General features: G+C 44.2%; 1 protein-coding gene across 1 annotated transcript in view; it reads left to right on the forward strand.

Annotated features, from left to right (window-relative positions):
* Window positions 1-750: 750 nt before the first annotated feature.
* Window positions 751-25,577, forward strand: part of LOC132821806 (tumor necrosis factor ligand superfamily member 10-like) — a 32,717-nt gene continuing 7,890 nt past the window's right edge. The window contains exons 1-3 of the mRNA XM_060834617.1: window positions 751-1,043; window positions 23,778-23,954; window positions 24,171-24,216. Of these exons, the coding sequence (XP_060690600.1) occupies window positions 921-1,043; window positions 23,778-23,954; window positions 24,171-24,216 (346 nt within the window). The 5' untranslated portion in view covers window positions 751-920. The remainder of the gene's footprint in view (window positions 1,044-23,777; window positions 23,955-24,170; window positions 24,217-25,577) is intronic.

A 25,577-nucleotide genomic window follows, 5' to 3' on the forward strand; every position in this document is an offset into this window, starting at 1 on the left:
TCCTGTACTCAATACTCTGACCAATAAAGGAAAGCATATCAAATGCATTCTTCACTATCCTATCTAACTGCGACTCCACTTTCAAGGAGCTATGAACCTGCACTCCAAGGTCTCTTTGTTCAGCAACATTCCCTAGGACCTTACCATTAAGTGTATACGTTCTGCTCTCATTTGTCTTCCCAAAATGCAGCACGTTGCATTTATCTAAATTAACAGCAATAGTTTACTTGAAATCACAAGCTTTCCAAGCGCTGTTCCTTCATCATGTGAGATGTGACCTTCTGGGCATCTGCCATATCCACCCAAGTGCATCTTCCTCTCCACTTTGACCTGACAAAGGAGCAGTGCTCCAAAAGCTTGTGATTTCAGACAATTGAATGACAGATGGGCTGAATGGCCATCTTCTTTTGTGAAAAGCACAGTCACTTGCAGTGAATTGCAAAAGGTAGCCTCACTGGAAGGGAACATCGAGGAGTGTGGTAGGACTGGAGGAGGTGAAACAGGATTTGAGACAGCTTCGTGGGGGGGGGGGGGGGGAGCTGGGTACTCATGAAATTTGAAGTGAAATAGTTGGGTTTATAGCTCCACTTTTTGATATCTGTGAGGTCGAATATGCCAGATTTGTGGAATACAATTCCCTGTGCTGGGATTACTGTTCTGAATTCCTCACGCAACAAAAGCCTGAACTCCGATCACCCGCAACTCCTGGTGAAACTGAAAATGCGAGCGTCTGTTTTGTTCTGGGAAATAGAAACCGATGGACTGAACAACAGTCCCGAAGGGAATTTTTGCAGCTCGCCCCTTAACTCCTCCCCCTCCTCGTCTTGTGTACACTTTCTGCACAAAACCGTCTCGCCTGAAGTGGAAACATTTCCAACACAAGGAGCTGCCTGAAAATAAACACGGCTCTGCAGTTCAGCATGGGGAGCAGCAGCAGTTCGGTAACCGCTCAGAGACTGGGCTTGGTTCTGGGTTCTGTCCTCTTGCTGCAGTGTGTCTGCATGACCGTGACTTTCCTATACTTTTCCAGCGAGTTAAAACAGGTAGGCAGCAGACTGTTTCATACCCCTCTCCCCACCGGCAGACCTCGCTGTCAGTTGCACAGTGGACAATTCAGCTTCGAAGCATTTTGGAAAGTTTGCAGGAGGTGGTTGTAAGAGGAGGGAGCGCTCCCAGTAAGATAATTCGCAGTTGTCCCCCCCCGGAGAGGGATTGATAACATTCAACGCTTTAAAGTCGGCGGTAGCAGCAAATGCTGGCGCAGGCGCGATGGGCGGAATGGCCACCGTCTCCACCGTAATAATTCAATGCACTTAATCTCTCATCCGTATCGGATTGCAGAGAATAAAGACATTTCCGCAGTTTTGTTGCATAAGTGCAACATGCAAACAATTATGCATTTTCCAAAGCAAAAAAAAATGGGATTCCCTAAAAATAACTCTTTGCAAAGAAAATCAAAACATCGAGAATGGGATTTGTAATTGCAGCCTGTGGATACATAGTTTTGTGTGTTAGAACTGTGCAGGGAGTTGGTCACTACGTGAAACATCCCTCAGTCTCTGAAACTATTAGGAGGTTTTTTTTAAAAAAACCGTCAATAAAATTACTGAATCTGACCCAAAGTTCGGTGAGAGGTCACCTCTGTTCGAGTGAAAACAAAGCAATTTTGCCAGTCGGAAGGAAGCCAGCAATTTTGAATCAAACGAAAATAAGGCTGATTGTTTTGTTTTCATTTTGCAGCAGTTGGAATATCGCAGCCAGCTCCAAAGAGCCACAGATTTTTTTTGCTGGTAGGGTTGTTTTTCAGTTGGAGAAGGGAGGGGTTTTTTTTTGCTTAATCAAACCTATGGATAAGTTTTTACCTGCCTTCACAACTCCTGTGTGTGTTTTTAGGCTGGATTAGCCTGCTCTGCATGTTTGAGAAGGGATAAAATGGATTTACCTGTCACAGGTGGAGGCACGAGGCCAGCTCCTTTTGTTTACCACTTCACTCTGCTCAATGTTGTGTGTAAAAGGGGGGCGGCAGCTAGGAATCCTGTCCATGCTTTAGGGAAACCTGGCTGATGTGCCTTTTAACTCTCAGCCTGGCTTAGTTACGCAGAAGCCTAATTGCACACAATACAATCCCAAAGCGAGAATGTGACCCATGGCGATCTTACCTGTCTATTCTGCTGCTGGTTGAGAGATGATGATTGGAAGTAACTCCCTTGTTGATATTTTAAATCGTACCCTGTGGCATCTTCCACCCAAGTGCATGCAGGTGGGGTCCTATGTTTAATGATTTGAAAGATGACACATTCAAAGATGCAGCACTCCCTCAGCACTGCCCTTGGTGTGCCAGTCTTGATCTTTATTCTCGAGGGGGGTGGGATTGGAACCCCAATCTTGTTCCCCAGAGAGCTGCTGAATGACTAACACGAGGCAAAGTCTTTTCCCTGGGGTCAGGGAGTCCAGAACTAGAGGGCACAGGTTTAGGGTGAGAGGGGAAATATATAAAAGATACCTAAGGGGCAACTTTTTCACACAGAGGGTGGTACGTGTATGGAATGAGCTGCTAGAGGAAGCAGTGGAGGCTGGTAAAATTGCAACATTTAAGAGGCATTTGGATAGGTATATGAATAGGAAGGGTTTGGAGGGATATGGGCAGGTGCTGGCAGGTGGGACTAGATTGGGTTGGGATATCTGGTCAGTATGGATGGGTTGGACTGAAGGGTCTGTTTCCATGCTGTACATCTCTCTGACTCTATTCTCTGATTGCTTAACTGTTGGATTTTGATGTAGGCAGATGTTGGTCTGTTGACCTGCAGTTCAAAATATTGCCAGTAAAGAGCCTTTGAATATCATAAGGCTGTAATAGGTGATATATAAATACATTTCTGTTTTGTCTGGTCGCAGTACAAGCAGCAGTTTGAGGTGGATGGCAATTACCTCCGTTCCTTGAACTGGTTAATGTTAAAAATCACACAACACCAGGTTCTAGTCCAACGGGTTTATTTGGAAGCACTAGCTTTTGGAGCACTGCTCCTTCATCAGCCGTTTAGCATTTGTTTGAGATGCTGGAATCCGAAATACACAGGCAGGAGGCTGTAGGAGGTTCTCCCAGCCTCCTGCGTAGCATTTGTTTGAGACAGGCATGGCTTGGTTAATGAGTGCACCCTTTGGGAGAGGGTACGGTGCAACCAGGAGAAGCCTGATCCCAGCAGGGGGTCAGTTGAAAAGTTCTTTTCATTGTCTAAGCCTCTCTCTTTTAATTGCCTCAAACAACAGTGTAAACAGCTGTGGAGCTAGGAGAAAACAAATGACTTGAATTCTTGCCAATTCATTTCTAACAACAAAGAGAGGCAATGAACTTTGTATGCCTGCTCCTATTTAAGGACACCAGATATTTCGCCTGGGGAAGATTACAACCAACGTTCTCAAGATTAACTTCACCAACTTTACAATCCCTCCACCCCCAGCCTTATCCCATGTACAGCCCTCTCCCTCCTCCTCGTCTCTCTGACCTGACTTTACCTTCCTGACCTGGCCATCTTCCTACTCATCTATCCACTCCACCCTTCCCCGCTGTTCAATCACAATAACTGCCCCAATCTGCATTCAACTTTCACTATCCGTCCTACCCCACCCCACCCCCATCTCCACCCCCTATCTCTGCGTACTTCTGGGCACCCCTTCCCCTCCCCAAACCTGACAAAGGGTTTTGACCTGAAATGTTGACTCTCCTGCTCCTCCGATGCTGTCTGTCCTGTTATGCTTTTCCAGCCTCACGTCTATTGACTCTGACCTCCAGCATCTGCAGTCCTTACTGTCTCTAAGGAGTGAGTTTAACTGAATGTCAGTGTTACCCCCTGGTTACTCACTGCCTTTGCAGAAGCAGTAGCCAGAGGCCAATTGTAACAGTGAGACCCAATGTTTTTTGGATGTTGGATTATTTCCCATTGTTTGGAATAGTTAAAGATACTCCAAACAGAGAAAATAAATTTCCAGAATGCCACTCCCCATCAAACCCAGGAGGATTTTTATAAAAATGCAGTAACCTTCAAAAGAGGTTTCTTTTGCTTTTTAACTTTTTTTAAACACTTTATTAAGTTTTTTTAAAGTCTCAGATTTGAGCGACACAAACAGCATAATTTGACCAGGAAGCATGAATTGTCCAGTTGAACAGCAGAGACAGTCACTTCCCAATTGGCTAGGGTTGGCAGGGTGTTGCCATGGTTCATGTGGTGGGTGCCCAATGGGGAGAATGAGCCAGATGGGGGCAATTGCAGGCCAAGAGGTCATGTGGGGAAGGCTCCACAACTGTGTCCAACCAAGGTGGGCACCATATTGGGACCAGGCAACGGAAATTGGCTGGAGTTCCCACATCCAGATTGTTACTGAGGTGTCCTTAGTCATGGAGCAACCATGTGTGGATCAGACTGAGAACAGGATTGGGGTTGGATATGAATTACAGCCTGTTGCCCCCACACCACCCCAACCCCCATCTCCCAACAGTTGAAGCACCAGCCACTTGCTGTCAAATTGGCTTCTTGATTGAACCATCAGAAGAGAATAAACATCCATGAGAATTCTGAGGGTATGAAGAGTGTAATGATATCAGCCAGGTGGACCTTATAGAAAATGAGTTCCCTGTTTGGGATTGTTAATCAGGAAGCCCTGGCTGACATATAAACCGGCATGTCAAAGAGGTTCTGTTCAGTCTGAGAGCTGGCTCTGAGGGAGCAGGATCAGTGTCGGGACTCTCCATGTATAAATAAAAGGGTGACTTGGGTAATGGAATACAGGGCTCTGTGGAGTTAATTCAGAGAGTCTGAGGAAAGATCAGCTGATTCCACTCCTCAGACTGAGGTTTACTGAGCTGCATTATATTAATTACAGGAGAAAGTGAGGACTGCAGATGCTGGAGATCAGAGCTGAAAATGTGTTGCTGGAAAAGCGCAGCAGGTCAGGCAGCATCCAAGGAACAGGAGATTCGGCGTTTCGGGCATATGCCCGAAACGTCGAATCTCCTGTTCCTTGGATGCTGCCTGACCTGATGTGCTTTTCTAGCAACACATTTTCAGCTTATATTAATTGCAGCATAGTCCATGGGAGTTCAGAAGGTACCATTACAAGTGATCAAAGGGACCACTTTATTTATTTTAATCTCAGTATCTATTTTGATTGCAGGGCTGGTTTTTTTTTTACCAACGTCACTTGCCCCTTGAGAAGGTAAGAACATAAGGAACTGGAGCACACCATTCAGATTTAGACCTTCCAGCCTTCTCCACCATTCTTTCAGGCCACGAATGATCTCCAAATTCAATATCATTTCCCTGCAGTTTCCCCTTAAACCCTGATGTTTTAAATATTTCATTCTCAATAAGGGACCTTTCATTTGCTCTCTGACACAGAATATTCTAAAGGTTGATCACCCTCTGAGTGAAGGAACAATATCCGTTCTAATTTATCTACTTTGTTTGTATTGTACTGCACACTCCTTTAAGATTGCTGCATGGCCACAGTACCTCTTAAAAGGACTGCCTTTTGCACGTGGCCTGAATACCAGCTTATGGACTATCTGGACTGGCTGTGCCCAACACAATGTCAAGGGAACATTGCTGCTGAGCTGCCTTCCTGAGTCGCAAGGAAGATGCAAGTTAACACCACCGCCATCCAGGCAGTCAGTTGAAGGTGACTCCTCCATTTCTGATTAATTCCTTCCCTAAGCCTCTCTTTAATTGCCGTGTGCAATAGTATCAACAACTGCAAATTGAAGGTAAATAAAAACGCTTGGATTCTTGCCAATTCATACTAAAAGCAGCAAGAGCGAGCTCAGGTTGCTGGGGGGTGGGGAATAGGACGCTCGTTAAGAGGGTGCTGGAAGAAAGTGGAACTCTGCCATGCACTGGAGGGAGGGATCTGTAATCTATTATTGAGGCCTGTGAGCGAGCTGGACTGCAAGGAGGGGCAAATATTCCTGAAACATTTCCGTGTCTAGTGGAACTTAATTCTGGAATGCATTCTGCAGTGTTGACTTTGACCTTGTTTCCATGGTTGTATGTTTATATAAGGTACTTTGACCATTGGGTTCTGTGTTGATTCTCCCAAACAGCTGGTACCTACATGAGTGTACCACTGAGGTTTCTTGTTTTCCCACTGAGCTGTGGGCGCTACTCTTTTACCCAACTGATGCAAGTTTGATTCCTGTTTAGTGAAACACTCAATTTTTCTAATGAGTTTTGCACAACATAGGCACGTCACAAAGCATTTCATGCTGGCGCACGTTTTGAAACGCAGTGACATTTGATGTGCGGGGAAATTGGCAGCCAGCTTGTGCAGACAGTCTCCCTCAAACAGCAGTGTGTTCAATGACTGGATAATCGCTTTCTTTTAATGATGTTATTGAGAAATAAATATTGGCCTGGACACGGGGAAGAATGTTTCTGTTGTGGCACCCATAAGATCAAAGGTTCATAAGAGGTAAGAGAAGAAGGCCATTCAGCCCATCAAATCTGCTCTACCCTTAAGTGAAATCATGGCTGGTCTGGTAGTCCCCACCTCCACTTCCTTACCTTTTTCCCATAACCCTTGATTCCCCAACTATTTAAAAATCTATCTTGAGTATACTTAATGATCCAACTTCAATAGCCCTCTGTGGTAACAGATTTCAGATTCATTAAACTCCAAAAGAAGAAATTCCTCCTTGTCTCTGTCTTAAAAGGCAGCACCTTATTCTGAGATCACGTCCCCTGGTCCTAGACTCTCCCACAAGGGAAAACAACTATTTGACAGCTACCCTGTCAAGTCCCTTGAGACTCTTGTATGTTTCAATGAGGTTCCTGCTCATTCTTCTAAATTCTAATGAGTACAGGACCAACCTACTCAACCTCTCCTCATAAGACAGTTGTTCCAGGCTACTGAATTTTCTCTAGACTGCTTCCAGTGCCACATCCAAAGATGTGCAGGTCAGGTGAATTGGCCATGCTAAATTGCCCGTAGTATTAGGTGCATCCGTCAGGGATGAATGGAGGGGAATGGGTCTGGGTGGGTTGCTCTTTGGAGGGTTAATGTGGACTTGTTGGGCCAAGGGCCTGTTTCCACACTGTAGGGAATCTACTCTAATATCTTTCCTCAGATACCAGGCTGAAAGCTGCCCACTGTATTCCAGCTGTTCTCTGACTTGTGCCTTGTACAGTTTTAGCAAAGCTTCCTTGCTTTTCTAATCCATTCCCTTTGCAATAAAGGTCAACATTCAATTTTCCTCTCACTCAATTTATATGTGATTGTTGTACATGGCCCCCAAATCCTGATGTGCTGCAACTTTCTGCAGTCTCTCTCCATTTAAATAATATTCAGCTCCTTTGTTCTTTTTGACAAAGTGCACAACTTCACATTATCCCACATTATTGTTCCATCTGCCAAGTCTTTTGCCCATTTCCTTAACCTGCCCATATCCCTCTGCAGGCTCTGAGTCCTCCTCACCATTTGCCTTCCCTCCTATTTTTGTGACACCCACAAACGTGTCTGCGTGGGTTTCCTCCGGGTGCTCCGGTTTCCTCCCACAGTCCAAAGATGTGCGGGTCAGGTAAAAATTGGCCATGCTAAATTGCCCGTAGTGTTAGGTAAGGGGTATATGTAGGGGTATGGGTGGGTTGCGCTTCGGCGGGTCGGTGTGGACTTGTTGGGCCGAAGGGCCTGTTTCCACACTGTAAGTAATCTGTAAGTAATCTGTAAGAAATCTGTAAGAAACCTGGCTGTGCCACTTCCACGTTCCTCATCCAAGTTATTAAGATGTGTTGTAAATAATTGTGGCCCAGCACTGAGCTCCGTGGCACTCCACTAGTTACAGGTCACAGCCCTGAAAGTGCCCCTCTCATTGGAGCTCTCTGCCTACTATTAGCTAGCCAATCCTCTTTCCAGGCTAAGAGACTGCCTCCAGTATCTTGGCTCTTATTAAGTAGCCTGACACGTGATACCTTCTGAAGCACCTCCTGAAAATCCAAATAAATTACATCCACTGCTTCCATTTTATCTGTCCCGATTACTACCTCCTCAAAGAATTTTAATATATTTGTCAGGTATGATTTTCCATCATGACTCTATTTGATGATATTATGCATTTAGTGTCATAGAGTCATAGAGATGTACAGCATGGAAACAGACCCTTCGGTCTAACCCGTCCATGCCGACCAAGTATCCCAACCCAATTTAGTCCCACCTGCCAGCACCCAGCCCATTTCCCTCCAAACCCTTCCTGTTCATATACCCATCCAGATATCTTTTAAATGTCGCAATTGTACAGCCTTCACCACATCCTCTGGCAGCTCATTCCATACCCATACCACCCTCTGCGTGAAAAAGTTACCCCTTAGAATTCTTTTATATCTCTCTCCTCTCACCCTAAACCTATGCCCTCAAGTTCTGGACTCCCCGAACCCAGGGAAAAGACTTTGTCCATTTATTCTATCCATGCCCCTCATAATTTTGTAAACCTCTATAAGGTCACCCCTCAGCTTCCAACGCTCCAGGGAAAACAGCCCCAGCCTGTTCAGCCTCTCCCTATAGCGCAAATACTCCAACCCTGGCAACATCCTTATAAATCTTTTCTGAACCCTTTCAAGTTTCATAACATCTTTCCGATAAACTCCATAAACTTTTGATCAAAAAGTCTGTAAGGCACAGCTTGGGGTGCTTCCCACCCGATAATGTTGAAAGAGCAGCATATACCTGTCAATCTGTAATCGTCCCTGATACAATGAGGGAACTTGTTACTCCTCCCAGGCGGATTCCTGGCCCAGTCTCCTGTCCCGATGCAGCCCAGAAGCTCTCGTTGCCAGTCCTCTGCTCCCATGGCAAAGGGATTGAGAAACAATACACACCATGTCCCTGTGTACCAACAGCGCCTGGAACTGTAGAACCCATTAGGGTGAAACCATTGTCATACTTCCCCGGAGGGCTGTGGCAGCCTCCATTTTATTGTTTTCATCGAGGGAGCTTCTCGATTGCCTCCGTATTTCATTCTGAGAGCTCTCCAGTTCTCTCACTATTGAAGTGACACACAGCTCACTATAGTTTTTATTGCAAAGGTGAAACTGAGAGGACTTCCTTTGGGAACTGAAGCATTCCTGATGAATAGATCGAACAAGAGGCTTGTTAATTAAAACTATTCTTTCTGTTCAGCAACACAATACAGTGAATTGTTTTGCCTGTATCATTTACAGTCACCCATCTTTCGGCCTTTATTTTCAACACTGGGATTGTGGAGACTTGGTGCTGATGGTAGCAAAGAATAGGAGGAGGTCATTTAACCATGTTAGCCTGTTCCAAATTTCCTAAACTCATGGCTCATTGGTATCTCAAAGAGACAAGGATTCAATCTTTGGATATTAAACAACGATTGCAGAGTTAGCAACTAAGCATCAGTAAGATGCACAGCATCAAATCGCCAAGCCTCTGTTAACAGCACCTTCCAAACCCTTGACTTTTACCATCCCCAAGGCTAAGGGTAGCAGATACAAGGGAACACCACCCACTGCAAGTCCCCCTCCAAGTGACTCACCATCCTGACCTGGAAATGTATCGTCTCCACTGTTGTTGAGTCAAAGTCCTGGAATGCCCCCACCCAGAGCATTGTGGGTTTACCGACAGCACATGGACTGCAGCAGTTCAAGAATGCAGCTCCCCACCAAATTCTCAAGGGCAATTAGGGAACGGCATTAAACTGGCCCCAGCCAGCGGCGTCCATATCTGGTAAACAGTTACGGTGCAAATCCAGATGTTGTTGGTGGGTTTTGGGAGTCTCGACAATATTGAGGAATGTCTGCTTGCTGTAAAACATGGGGGAAAGACCCGGTTAAGGCCATGACCTGTTCCTCTTGGGCTGGCTCCCAGTTCCCAGTTGGGACACATCTGTTGCCAACTGCGTAAGGGGCATTATGCCGAGTGGATCTGGACTGGGGTCCTGTTGACCAGGCTGCCCTCCTCAAGTCCCTGATCACCAAGATCCTCAGGTTGACAGGCAGCCCGGCCCAGGGCAACGATAACACCCACATCCTGCCCCTCCCCCCCGCTGCCTGCAGCTCACTGTCCGCAACAAGGAGGAGCTCAACAAGCTGCTGGGACGGGTCACCATTGCCCAGGGCGGCATCCCACCCAACATCCAGGCTGTGCTGCGGGTCAAGGGCATAGGCCTCCTCAGCAAGGGTTAAATGGGATCAGACATGGGACACAAAAACCAAAACAGAAAAACACCATTTAATGAAGGGAGGTGGTGGAGTTGCTGACTCTGGCAGATAGGGCAAGCAGAGGGTATTCCAGCGAGGGGTCTCAGTTGGTGGGATGGTGTAGATGGGCTCTGTGCCATTAGATAAGAGACTGGCTTCCATTCTGGTCAGGAAAAGTTTATCACCTGGAGTGGGGGTCAGAGCAAACTCGCTGGAATAACAGAGTCATTAAAAGGGTTAATTATGAGGGCAGATAGCATCGACTAGGCTCATACTTCTTCAAGTTTAGATGTTTACACTGATCTTGTCCCAATGTTTAAAACAGAACAGTGAATTGATAAAGAAATGAGTTCCTTTGGTTGGTGGCTTGGATGGGAGGAGCAGGAGGTAGATTCGTCAAGGCTGTTATGTGGAAGCACCTGTTCACAGACAGCGAGTGAAAATCTGGAACTTTCCACCCAATAAAATTGTTCAGGTTGGGAGCAGCTGGGGGGTGCGGGGAGCAGCTGCAATTTGTGAGAGAGTTTTGTTGGGCAAGGGTGCTCCAAGACATGGTGTAAAGTTGGATTGGGTGAGTTGACATAGAGGCCAGCCATGATCTCATCAAATGGCGATACAGGCTCAAAGGGCTGAATGGCCTCCTTCTGTTTCTGGGAAAGGGGAGGAAGTAGGGGGAGGTCAGTACTCCAACTTTCGATGCACAGCTGTGTAATTGTTTCAAAGAAATGGAATCCCACTTCTAAAGAAAACACATGATATGCTTTTGCAACTTAAGCTGGCTTGGCTAGACAAGTGCAGAGGCTGGGAGGAGTGGATGTTCCTGTGTGGTAGAGTGTTCTTGTCTCAACAGAGAAAAGCTGCCTTTTGGAGGTAGAGTTGGAATTGATCCATCCTTGTGGTGAATATTGCTGAATTCCGATTAGTCTGAATGAGTGGGTGCAGAATATCCTTAAACTTAAACTTAAACTTCACGTTGCAGTATTAGGGGCTTAGCAGCATTATGTCATTGAGTCATACAGCATGGACATAGACTCTTCAGTCTTAACCCATCCGCACCGACCATCTTCCCAAACCAAAGCAGTCCCACATGCCTGCATTTGGCCCACATCCCTCCATGGAATTATCCAAATGTAACTGTACCTACATAAACCATTTCCTCTGGCAGTTGATTTCACACACAAACCATTCTGTAAAAATGTTACCCCACATGTTCTTTTGAAAATTTTCTCCTCTCACCTAAAAACATGCTCCCTTGTTCTGAACTTCCCTACCCCAGAGAAAAGATTCTTGTTATTCACCTTGTGTATACCCCTCATTATTTTATAAACCTCTATAAGGTCACCCCGCAACCTCCTATACGCCGGTGAAAAACATTCCAGCCTGTCCAACGTATTTTTATAATTCAAACTCTCCATTACTGGCAACATCCTGGTAAATCTTCTCTGAAACCACTGCAATTTATTAATATCCTTCTTATAGGGCAACCAGAACTGCACTCAGTACTCCAGAAGAGGCCTCACCAATGTCATGTTATGGGGTCAGTTATCTGGACTGATATGATTAGAGATTTAGTGTTCGATACTATTGCGGCTCCTGGGGAATTTCGATCTCAATGATTTAAATAAATCTGAAATTTGTAAACGTATATCAATAACAGCGTCCATGAAAATGACTGGACAGTTGTCAAAACCCATCTGAATCACTGTCCTTTTTAGAAAAAAGGTCACTGCAGTCGAAATGTTAGCTCTGTTTTCTCTCCACAGATACTGCCAAACCTGCTGAGTTTCTCCAGCAAATTTGGATTTTCTAACTGTTTCTGGATCATGAATTCACCTTGATAGAAGGAAATCTGCAATCCTTACTTGAGCTGGCTTACCTGTCACTCCAGACCCACAACTGTGAATGGGGGAGCAAGCCACTCTGTTGTCTTCATTAACTTGACCTATCACTAATTTCTCAGGGAATTAGCTCATAATCTGGCCTCACACTCCCAGGGCAGCGCTGAAGAGGTGCTGTACTGCCAGACTGACTGTCTGTTGGATGATCTGTCAGACCCTGCGGTCCCCTGTTGATATTTATCACTCAACTAACACGACAGATTATCCACTCATTCACCACATTGCAGGAGCAAGTTACTGCAGATGCTGGAATCTGTACTGAAGACAAAATCAGCGGGTTAGGCAGCATCTATAGAGAGAAAGCAAGCTAATGTTTCGAGTCTAGATGACTCTTCCTTCATCACATTGCAGTTTGCAGGATCTTGTTCTGTGCAAATTGGCTGCTGCATTTCCTACATTACAACAGTGACTTTTCCAAACGCTCTTCGTTGGCTATGGAGTTCTCTGGCCTGAGTTGAAGTAGATTAGATTAGACTAGACTAGATTCCCTACAGTGTGGAAACAGGCCCTTAGGCCCAAGTTTAGTGAATAAATGCTAGTCTTTCTATCTCCTCCTCACAATTTCTAAAATTTAGAATTTAGGATTATGTTTAATATCACATCTACTCAAACGCAGGAATACAGTGAAACGTTTACAATGTCATCTCTGATGGAGCCATCTTAGGTACAGAGTACAAATCTTAGATACAACATAGACAAATAAAAAAAAGTTACATGTCCTTACAGTGATACATAGTAGAAGTTAGAAAATAAGAAACAGTTAAAAAGATAAACATCACAGTCAGATAAACAGATTACAGATACTCATTACATTAAAGGGGTTTCCACACATAGTGTAAAATATCCCACTGACTCTTGGGTTATAGTTTTATATCAATATGATAAGAAATAGCTGCCCTTCTAATCCTATTCATTCTAACAAGCATTGTACAGAATATAGTGGAAAAGACCTGTCTGGTTACAGTAGTCTGAAATGAAGAATGCGTTCTGCTTGTTAGGTCTGTCTGAATTGCTTCCTGGCTATTCCAGCCTTGGGTGAAGTTAATGTCAAGTCTGCAAACCAGACATAAAAGCTCTGCATTGTCAACAAAGATTCTTTCTCACTCCCCCTCACTCCCTAATTTTGCACTGTGCCCCGTTACATCTGAGCTGTGCGAGTTTGCATTGGATTTTCAATGATGACAGGGTGAGCTGTGATGAGAGAGAGAGAACATTAGAGTGGGAGCAGTGAAAGATCTGAGAAGAATCTTTGACCTGTTTGGTGATTCAGTATTGAATTGCTACTTCTACATTCCCATCCTCTCGTCAGAAGCTATCTCCTCAGTTAGAAGGGTGTAATTAGAGGGTCCAATAGCAAGGTTGTGGTACCAAAAGCTTTTCATTACTATAGTAACTTGTGCAACTTCAGAATACCTCTAAATGTTTTACAGCCAATGGGATGTAGGAAACAAGACAGATAATTTGCATACATCAACTTCCCAAATGCCCCCCCCCCCGCCCCATCCGCACCCCTCCCAACAAATGTGATATTAGTCAGATAATTCATGTCAGCTGATTGAGACTGAAAGACTGGTCAGGACAGACAGAGAACACCCCTGCCCTCAGAATTGTGCCTTGGGATCAGTTATGCCCATTTGAGCAGGTAAGTAGGGTCTCTGTTCTATATCGCATTGAAAAAGCAATGCTTCTGACAGTACTGCAGTAGAATGTCAGTCTTGGCTTTTGTGCTCAAGTCCTGGAGAGTGACTGAGAGCCATGTGTCAAAGCTCAGAGAGCTACCAACTGAGGGAGAAGAAGGGGTCTTGATTGGAAAGTTAGTGCAGCAGAGGGGTTAGTTTCCTAATCCATGAGGACAGAACAGTAAAACTGATAAATGAGACACACTGGCACAACTGGTCCTGTAGACTACAAAATAAATTGTGTTCGTTTCCAAGTCTTGGTGTTTTTTGATTAGATTTTCCCTCTGGGAATCTTTATCTTTTTTTAACTTTTGTTTGAAATATATAATTTAGAAATATATAATGTAGAGGTTAATACATGATCCATAGAGGCCTGAAACTGTCCCACCCTGTTCTATTGTTTGGGACAATGACAAGACTCCAAATTGTGGCCTTTGACCAAGTCTTGGTGTTGAGCCTGTACATTCCCTAAATATAGTAGAGCTGCCTACTGACTGATCAACATCCTCCTTTTGTCTCCAGCAGTGGAATATTTATAATTTCTGTGGGAGTTTTATTTCGCTGCTGACTCTAGGCTAACTGGAGAGTTTTGTCAATTTTCAGCGTGATCCTGCGCTCTCCAAGTTAAAAGCTTTCAATCTTGTGGATTAACACAAATATATTTTCTGGAGAAATCCAGTGCTGGGATGATTTCATTATTGGAGTTGCTAGGGGTAATTGGGGGGAAAGCTTTTCCTCAGAAGGGAGAGGCGATGATCTGATAGGAGTGTAGGAAGTTAGAGTTAAAGTGATATCATCTTGTGAGTTTCCCAACTGATGTAATTGTCGGCTGAAGAGGAAAATGAGCTAGACATTCCAGCTGCTCACAATGCTTAGCAAAACCCAGCAACTAAAACCCAGCTAACAGCAGTTTAAAATCACCATCAACAATTGCTCCACAATCACATCACAAAATCGAGTTCAGACAAACTACTCTGCCCCTGCCTCACCACCTAATGACTCACTGCAGGATCTGCCAAGGCCTATAGGAGACAGGATTTTTAAAAAAACACTGACGTATGTTTGTCATATTTTGAGGATTTGGCACTGATGAGACACAAATTAATTGTGACCACAAGTCCCTTCTTGTTTTCTACAGGAAGTCTCAGGGCTGGTTAACTTTACAGTGAGTTTGGAAGGAAATCAAAGCCAAAGTTTTGTTTATTTCAAGGAGACAAAGGGAATTTAAAAAGTTCCTGTAACTTCACAGTTTTAACAGGAGAGTTTGAGCATTGACAAAAACACAGAGCTCCTTCTTGGGTTGCCCTTTGGTAGTTTGATCTGCTGCTCAGTGAAAAAGAGAGATAAATGGGGTGTTTTACTCAGAGGTAAAGACTGTTTGATTGACAGCCAGAAATCATTCAGTTGGGTAACAAAGAGCTTGCCAGCTCTCGATTGGCCTAGCAAGGCCTTGTTGGGAATTAATGGCAGCCCCCGTGAAGGCATGGCTCTGTGGAGGCAGAGGTTCAAGAGACACGCCTCTCTGGACTACTGTTACGAAGCCAGCCAATGGACTCCATGGTTCTAGCTATTGGACAAGTCAGTTCCCAGCATGAAACTTGGCTTGATAGATCATAATATTTGCAATTTGCTTACTATAGTCATGCACTATGTTTGCAAGAGATTGCCAATGTACTTTTAACAAATGAACATCAATGCTACCACAACTCACTTATTTCTTAAAAGGGGATTCTCAAACTCTTTTTCCTAAGCCTTGCATTTCTGAAGCTTTCCTCTTACCAACATTACACTGCTCAGGACCTCTGTCCTGACTGTTTGGAGACTGCTAAACTGCTGCTACTGTAAAAGAAACCTGCACACTTACTGCAAATGGACCTTGGTGGAAACCTGCTTGTGGCTTTGGTTAAGGTGAGACCTGAGGGTGTTACACATGATCTTGACAGGTTGTGGTCAGCGGTGTGTTGAGCCATGGTGAGTGGGACCACCTTGCTGCTGAAGCCTTGTCCCTCCTTCATAGCCAGTGAGACACAGGTCTTCCTTTGCCAGCTCATTCCCTGAGGACTGCAGTTGGGTTTTCCGTCATGCCTATCAAGGGTCAAGGAGCTCCTGATGCCATGATGTATGGGGTATTCAGAGTGGACAAGACTTTTTGCCATGTCATCTCCACACGGAGATGATATGGCATTCCTGATGAAGGGCTTATGTTCGAAATGTCAGCTATCCGGCTCCTCAGATGCTGCCTGACTGGCTGTGCTTTTCCAACTCTCCACTTTTTGACTCTCATCTCCAGCTAAACTCTCTGCCTAAATTGAAGTCCCTACAATGTGTGTGCCCTCTCAATAATTGTTCACCTGACTCAGTTTGTGCCATTAGAGAGATATTTATGGCACTGTAAACACACTTTTCAGTCTTTACTTGACAGTTTAAATGTTACCAGTGGCATTTTTTAATCACATGATAGAATTCCAGGCATACTGGCAAACAGCTATGACCTTCAATGTTATTAGAACACAAAGCCTTTCCCAGGCAGACATAGCGATTGGTGAAGCGTTAACTCATACTTGTGTGGGGCGAGGGTGTGGGATCCTTTGTCATAAAACTGAGATACCACAACAACCAGGATGGTCATGGTAAAGGGAGATGAACTTGTATTTATGTAGCCTGGCTTACTACATCCGCCTGTAGCAACAACTTGAATTCACATGACACCCTTAACAACTACTTGTATTTATAGAACACTCTTCGCAACAACTACTTACACTGACATACCAAAGGTATGTGACAAAACACATGATGATACCGAGTCCCAAAAGAAGTTATCAAGACAGATCACCAAACCTTTGGTTAAAAAAAAATCTTGAAGAAGGAGAGACAGGGAGAGAAGTTTATGGAGGACTTTCCAGACCTTGGGGTCCAGGAAGCTGAACACTGACCTCCACTGATGTAATCAGGATTGGAGGAGTGTGGAGATTTTGGAGAGTTGTAGGATTGGAGAAGTTTATAGAGATAGAAACATTTCAAAATACTTCATCCACATTGCACCATGGGGCCTGAGGTGCCAATTGCTGCTCAGTGGAGACCCAGGAAGCCAGGATAAGGCCTGATTGGCAAACTGTCATGTTGTTCAGTAATGTTAGTCAAGGAGCGAATCTTGATCAGGACACTGGGAGATTTTCTGCTATCAGATACAGCAAGTCAATATGACTGTACCTTTCCTTCATGGGCCAGCTTTCCCCATCGCCTCCCCCATAACAATGGTACACGAGCATTCTCTTATCACAGAAGAATTGAGGCATTACACCCAGCCCCATACAGACACATACTGACAGATGCACACACAAACAGACACTTATGCAATGATGTACATGTACAGAGGGACAGGCACACATACACATACATAGACTCACATACTATGTCATACACACAAACCCTCACATACACAGACAGATGGACACACACACACACACACAAAGACACGTATACATCGACTCGCACTCTCATATGCAAACCCTCTCACACAGACAGACAGACAGACACACATAGAAACGCAAGCATAGACATATGCGCTCTGTCATACACACAGCCCTCACACGCACAGACAGGCACACACATAGACACAAAGATAAACACATGTGCTCTCTGATACACAGAAACCTTCACACACACACAGATACACACTTTGCTTTTTCATGATTGTCATTGGGGGAATGGACTGATCTGGACCAATGTTAGTTGCTCATCCCAAATTGCCCTCGCATTGAGTGGCTTACTCACCCATTTTAGAGGGCAGCTAAGGATCAGCCTCATTGCTGTGGGTATGGAGTCATATTACAGGCCAGACCGGGTAAGATTTCCTTCTCTAAAAGACAGTAATGAACTGGATGGGTATTTCCAATTGATGATAATTTTAATGCAGCAACAAATGCTTAGGTCAGTATTTATCCTGCACCCAGCATTACAAAAGCCATTGATTTTTTCATTATCACATTACTGTTTGAAGGAGCTAGCTGTACAGACATTTCCTGCTGTGTTACCCGACCAGGCAGCAATGATTAGATGTGTCGCTGGAGTGATTACCAAACACAGTTCGGCATTTTGTCAAGATGATGATAGATCAGGTAAACAGAAACATGGTCAAAGCAAGTTAAAGATTGAGAGGGAGGTGGAGAAGGAGAGGGGTTAATGGTCATTGTCTTCAGAAGCCTTTTGTGACCTCCCCAGAATGTAGAAAAAGCTGTATCTCTTTCTTATATTTGTGCATACTTTCCATTGAACATTAGGAGTGTTACTGTGAAATCTGATCTCTGTTGTGGTTCCCTTGATCGGTTGAGACCTGCTTGGCCAGTTGTACTCGTAACTCAACATTCACAGAGCTGAGTTCCTGCTCAAGGCTGGCTATTCCAGTAAAAGCATAAACAGAGACAGAATTTGCATGTCATGAGGCACAGCACCTCTCACGAGCTCAGAATGCTTTCAAGGTTAATAATATAGTTCTGAAGCTGTAATAAATCTGAATCTGGGATGGCTACAGCATAGAGGAGGCCATTTGGCCCATTGTGTCGGCCCCTTGCCAGATCACTTCACCTCGTACCATTCCGTCCCTCCATGCACCTCAGCAAAGTCCTTCTTTTCAGGTAATTGACCAATGTCTTTTTGAAAGTGGTGATGGAAACAGCCTCCACCACATCCTAACCAGCTGCTGTGTGAAACAATTTCCCTACACCTCGGCTTCAATTCTATTACCCTTCACATTAAATCACTGTCACCTGGTTCTCAATCCTTCCGCTAATGGGAACAATTTCTCCTTCTCTACTCTGTCCACAACCTCCCCATGATTTTGACAATCTCAAGTAAATCTTCTCTCAGCTAGAACGTAGAACATTACAGTGCAGTACAAGCCCTTTGGCCTTCGATGTTGTGCTGACCTGTGGAACTGATCTGAAGAAGGGCTTTTGGCCGAAACGTCCATTTCGCTGCACCTTGGATGCTGCCTGAACTGCTGTGCTCTTCCAGCACCACTAATCCAGAACCTGGTTTCCAACATCTGCAGTCATTGTTTTTACCTCCAGGAACTGATCTGAAGCCCATGTAACCCACACTATTTCATTATCATCCATATGTGGATCCAACTTATCATTTAAATGCCCTTAAAGTTGGCAACCCTTACTACTCTCTGAGTAAAGAAACTATCTCTGATATCTGTCCTATATCTATCACTGCTGAATTTAAAGCTATGCCCTCTCATACTAGCCATCGCATTCTGAGAAAAAAGGTTTTCACTGTCCACCCATTATCTTGTATGTCTGTATTAAGTCATCTCTTAACCTTCAACAAAAACAGTCTCAAGTTCCTCAACCTTTCCTCGTCAGACCTTCCATACGACATAAGAGTGGAAGTAAGGCCATTCGGCCCATCGAGTCCACGCCGCCATTTAATTATGGCTGATGGGCATTTCAACTCCACTTACCCGCACTCCCCCCCCCCGTAGCCCTTAATTCTTTGCAAGATCAAGGATTAAAGATCCCTCTGTACCAGGCAACATCCTGGTTAAAAAAAAAACTGTTCCCTGAGAAGAACCTGACCTGTCTTCTCTAATCTTTTTCAAAACTGAAGATCCTCACTGTTTTTTGAATCTTTGCTGCATCCTTCACTTCCTTCTGATAGTGTAATGTCCAGAACTGGGCACAATATGTACTTGTAAACGAATGAGTGTATTTTGAAGGTTCACCCATAATTTTCTTGCTTTTATATATGTTTGATTTGATTTGACTTACTACTATCACATGTACTGAGGCACATCGAAAAATGTTGTCTTTTGTGCTTTACAGGCTGATCGTAATGTAGATATTCTGTGTCAGGGTAACAGAACAGAGTGCAGGGTACAGTGTTACAGCTGCTATGTCTCTATTTATAAACCCATCTAACCAGTTTTTCCCACTGTCCTGCCACCTTCTGTGGCTTGCGCATAAACACCCCCAGGTCCTTCACTCCTGAGGTTTGGTCCTTTTTGTGGGAAATCCCTATCAGGCCATTCCAGTCACTGAGGAGGCGTTTTGTAGATGTCTGCTGCTGCACATACCTCACTTGCCCACTGGTCTATTCCTGGGTCTGGTCAAGGTGATCATTCACAGATCTAGACAGGAAGATTCTCTTCCCTGGTTTCATCTGCACCTGGAGAAAGTGAGGACTGCAGATGCTGGCGAGCAGAGCTGAAACTGTGTTGCTGGAAAAGCACAGCAGGTCAGGCAGCATCCAAGGAACAGGAGAATCGACATTTCGGGCATCTGCACCTGACTGTTCATGGAGAGGGAATACGCTGAGTATGTTTGAGGCCGTCCATAATTAATGGGTACCACAGTAACTGGAATGCTTCATCGGCCGCAGTAACGTTATTTTAATTTAACGTGTTTTTGGTTAAGGGATAAATATTTTCCAAGGCACTTGTCGAAATAGTGCTCTGAGATCTTTCAGGTTCACCCTTGGAGGATGAACAAGCCTCACCTAGGCCACCTCCAACAGTGCAGCACTCCCTCAGTACTGATCCTCCAACAGTGCAGCACTCCCTCAGTACTGATCCTCCAACAGTGCAGCACTCCCTAAGTACTGGCATCATGACTATTAACTTGAAGTAGAGTTTAGGTTTGAGTGGTGCAGGAAAAGCGCAGGAGGTCAGGCAGCATCCGAGGAGCAGGAAAATCGATGTTTCGGGCAAAAGCCCTTCATCAGGAATGGAATGATGAAGAGCTTTTGCCCGAAACGTCGATTTTCCTGTTCCTCGGATGCTGCCTGACCTGTTGTGCTTTTCCAGCACCACTCTAATCTAGACTCTGGTTTCCAGCATCTGCAGTCCTCACTTCTGCCTATTAACTTGAAGTCGCCCACAATCCTCATTATAAAAGCTCAGATTTACTAACTTTTAAATTCTTTCTCAAAATACTTTTTATGATTTATAATGGATGTTGAGGGCAAAATGTAAATTTGCAGATCCTAAGCTGGGGGGAATAGTGAATTGTGAGGATGATGCTAAGTGACTTCAGAGTAACATTGACAAGTTGGCCAAATGGACATACGCCTGGCAGATGAATGTCAATGCAGAGAAATGTGAGGTAATGCATTTTGGTAGAAAAAACTTGGAGAGAGAATGCAGGCTCAGTGGTATAACTTTGCGTGGCGTTCAGGAGGGGAGGGACCTCGGTTCTCTGAATGTGGCCAGACAAGCTGAAAGTTTTGAAGGCATATCGAACCCTGGGTTTATAACTTGAGGCATATAGAATATAAAAGCAAGGCAGTGGCGCTATATCTCTATGAATCACAGATCACATTTGAAGCATTGTGTTCAATTCTGGAACGATGTTAAAGCCCTGGAGATAGTTCAAAGGAGATTTACTAGAATGACCCCAGGAATGAGGGGTTTCAGATGCAAAGAGAGATGAGAGAAATTGGGCTTATTCTTCTTGGAGCAGAGAAGATTAAGAGGTTACCTTGTTGAGATGTTCAAAATTATGACAGGGTCAAGAAGGATATTCTGAGTCCACTAGTCGGTATATTGGTAACTAGGGGCCACAGTTTCAAGATTGTCAAAAGCTAGGAGTGAGATAAGGAGAAATGTTTTACTCAGAGAGTTATTAGGATTTGGAATGGGAGAAAGGTCGAGACAGACTCTGTATGAGGTTTCAGAAGAGAGCTGGATGTACGTTTGAAAGTAGTGAGTTTTGATGGCTATGGAGATGGGGCTGGAGAATGGGACTAGCTGGGTAGCTGATGTGGGTATAATGGCTGCTTCTGTACTGTACAATTCAACGATTCATTGACTTTCAGTAAGAATTACAATTGGACTCAGCTGAGCAACTTAGCAATGTGGAACTATTTGTGCTCTCTTTGTATGTAATCATGGGTTTTCTGGGGTGCGTCCTCATTCATGCAGATCATCACCAAGTGGTCATACAGTAGGAGGGAAATTAAATCATGAAGTAAGTACTGGCTGGAATTCAGCTTAGGTTTTGAAAGCTTGCACATCTATAATCACAGACCTTGGGGTCAATGGAACATGGGAACAAGAGGATATCTATCAACCCATAAGGCTGTTCTGCTAACGGCACATTTGTACCTCATCTCCATTTATTCTCTTCCATTCTCTTTGCTATCCTTGTCTAAAAAGAAAACAAAAGAATCTTTACAACAGCCACTAGTTCTTCAGGGAGTGTGTTCCAGATTCCTGTTGCACATTGTGTGGACAAATGCTTCCTGACTTCACCCCTGATTAGGGTTTAAAATTAATCTTAATGTTTTGCGCACCCCCCCATTTTGGATTTCACCACCAAATACAGAAACTAGGGGCAGGAATAGATCCGTCAAGCCTGCTCTGCCATTCAATGTGGTCATGTCTAATCCTGTTCCTCAATGACATATTCCTGCTTTCAGCATTCCCCTTGATGCCTTGAAAATCTAAAGACACATCTGTCTCTTTCTTGAACATACTCAGTGACCTGGCCTTGCTGTCGCAAACTCCATACGTTGACCAGTCTCTGCGTGATTTCCTCTTCTCAGTGCTAATAAGCCTATCATGAATCCCCAAGTTCTGGACTCCTCATCCAGCGAAGATACCCCCCCTGCATCTAGTCTGTCCTGTCTTGTTAGAAGTTTTGCTCTGTCTGATCAATTAAACACTTCAATCACCTAAAAGGCCCAAACTATCTCTTAATCTTCTGTACGCAAGCAAATGCAAGGTCATGAAACATTTCTTCATAGCTTAACCCTTTCAAACTCCTTGCCTTGTTCCCTACAGCAGTGGTTTTCAAGTGCTGTGCTATGCCAGGTTGAGAAGTGGGATGGGAAGTTCTGGGGAAGCAGTAGCACTCTCCCTGAGCGTCGAGGCTGGGTCATGCATCTGACCTCCTCAGGAGGCTCAATGCCTAGTATTGAAAACGTTAGCTGCTGATGCCAGGTGTACCCATCGACAGCTCGTGTTCCTGCAATGCCATCCCGTACCATGCGTGCATTCTGAGGAAAATGGAATCGTTTGTCTCATTAAAGTGTGCCTTGACACTGAAAAGGTTGGGACCCCACAGCCCTCAAGGCGGACTGACAGCTGGTGGTGTCTGCTATCCTTATCCTTCTAGATGGTGGTTGTCACAGGTTTGGAAGGTACTGTCGAAGGAGTTACTGCTGCTGCTGCTGCTGAGTTGCTGCAGTGCACCTTGTAGATGGTACACATTCCTGTGCATTGGTTTTGTAGGGAATGAATGTTGAAGATCGTGGATGTGGTGCCGATAAACCCCGGATGGTGTTTTCATATTTTCATCTGACATTATCTGTAGAATTATCACTCTGATCAAATTTCCTTCCACATTCTTGCTATGATTGGTGTGACTTGTTAGGTGAGCGGTGAAAGATAGAACATTGGATCCTAGCCTTTATTCATTTACAAAGTGTGTAGAGCGTGTACCTGTACAAAAAGCCCCTTTATTCTTTGAATAACCAAATTAAACAGAACGAGTGCAGACAAAACGAGTGCCTGTGTGGGTTTCCTCCGGGTGCTCCGGTTTCCTCCCACAGTCCAAAAATGTGCATGTTAGGTGAATTGGCCATTATAAATTGCCCGTAGTGTTAGGTAAGGGGTAAACATAGGAGTATGGGTCTGGGTGGTATACGCTTCGGCGGGTCGGTGTGGACTTGTTGGGCCGAAGGGCCTGTTTCCACACTGTAAGTAAACTAAACTAAACTAATCTAATCTAACAATGCATCAGATGCACCGTGCCTCTTTCTGCATCAGCAGAGGTGAGGCCCAGTTAGTAGCCACCACCTGAACCAGATAAATATGCAAGGGACAGAACACACTGGCTCCTGAAACCGTTGAAATTGTGAGCATTGATGGATGTATGGGGTGGCTTGATGCCTGCATGTGATAGACTGGCAGGATATGGGCAATAGGACGAGGTTGTTCAATGGAAAGTGCTCTGCTTCATCTTGTATCTTTTTATTATGCTTCATTCCAGATTCAGGAGACATTCTCAAAAAACAACATGGCCTGCCTGATGGACAACATTGTCGATCTTCAGGCTGATGCCTTGGCAAATGAAGAATTCGCCGACTATCCTCGTAGAGAGAAAATGGGACGCGATGAGGAGCTATGCTGGCGGTTCCGAGCTCAAATCTATCAGTTGGTGGAAAAGGTACAACACCATTAACCCCCATTTGTGTAGTGTCTTTCAATCAGAAAATCCTCCCAAGTAGCATCATGGGACTGGAGAACAATAATGTTGGACTGATGATCAAAAGCTTGTTAGAGAGGATGCATTTAAGAAACATTTTAACAATGGAGTGAAATCTTTATTTGGAAAAATACGATTTTGTTTTAGTCTTATTTCTGTTGTTAAATTCTTTTACAGACTGTATCCAAACGATATGATCAGGACATGTCTGTAATTGTAAAAGGTAAATACATTCTGATTCTGTAGTTTTCTTCCTTAAAAAAAAATATTTTTAAAAATGTCTTCTATGATTTTCTTCCATGGGAAGTATTAGAGTTGCTTCTGTTTTGATGTGTGAATTTGGAAATAAATTTCTTCTGTTGAGACAGAGCTTACAATCTTATGTATTGAAAAGGTACTAGAGTTAGGGTCAGTCTCTTACAGCTCATTCTTACCCGTGAGTTCTTGAAGATTATGCTTTCAAGACATAGTCCAGAATCTTGAGTATGTAGAATAAGCTGGCAGACAATCACAATGGAGCATTGAGTGAGTGTCACTCTGCAGGAGGTACCATCTTTTACATAAGACATTGAACCAACTCCTGTCTTCGCTCTCAGGTGGAGGTAGAAGGAACCCAAGGCATTGTTTTGCAGAAGAGCAACGGAGTTCTCGGGTGTTCTTGTTAATATTCATACCTCAAGCAACACCATTTAAAACAGATTCTCTGATCATTATCACATAAGAGCTATACAGCACAGAGAGTCCATTCATCGTAGCATGATTTTGACCACCTTTATTACTGCAACTCACTGTTATATATCAATGTACTGTATCAGATGACCACATATCTCCAGCCCACATCCCCAGTGTGCTAGTTAACCCTTTATCAGATGCGATTTGAATCCTTGAATTAGTATGAGCCGCAGTGTGTCACCGTACAAATAGATGTTTTGAATATCAGTACCTGATAACCGGGCAGAAGGAATTAAGTTGGCGATGCAGGCTATGTTGAGAAATCACGTGAGAGTTTAAGGTATGTTGTATAGGGATAGCTGGAGAAGGACTCTTGCCTAAACGTCGATTTTCCTGTTCCTCGGATGCTGCCTGACCTGCTGTATTTTTCCAGCAACAAGCTCTCAACTCTGATCTCCAGCATCTCCGTCCTCACTTTCTCCCAGATAAATGTCCCCTGCCTAACCTTGACCAGTTTGCAGTTTATATTTCCTATTACATGATGAGCTGAATAAAGGAGATCAGAGTCAGGGAAAGATTTAACATAACTTTACTGAACACTTCATCAAGGAAAAAATGATCAGACTCTACTCTTGTACTTTAAATATACTGTCTAAAACTCTTATCAGTTCTTTCATAGGGCTGTTCAGTAAACAGTCTTAAATCTCAAAGTAAACAGCCTCCAATCTACACTAGCTCTCTAATTCTGACACAAACTTCCCTGGATTCACTGCACCCTATCCACAGGTTCCTACCACTATATTTGAACTCTTTGTCTGAAAAGACTTTTGCCCAGGGTTGCTTCTGGTCTTTGGGTCACCTGATCAATGTGGTTTCCCTGGAGATACCATTCAGGAAGATGCAAAAACAGCA

The sequence above is a fragment of the Hemiscyllium ocellatum genome, chromosome 13 (genome assembly GCF_020745735.1).
Source record: "Hemiscyllium ocellatum isolate sHemOce1 chromosome 13, sHemOce1.pat.X.cur, whole genome shotgun sequence".
NCBI classification, from domain to species: domain Eukaryota; kingdom Metazoa; phylum Chordata; class Chondrichthyes; order Orectolobiformes; family Hemiscylliidae; genus Hemiscyllium; species Hemiscyllium ocellatum.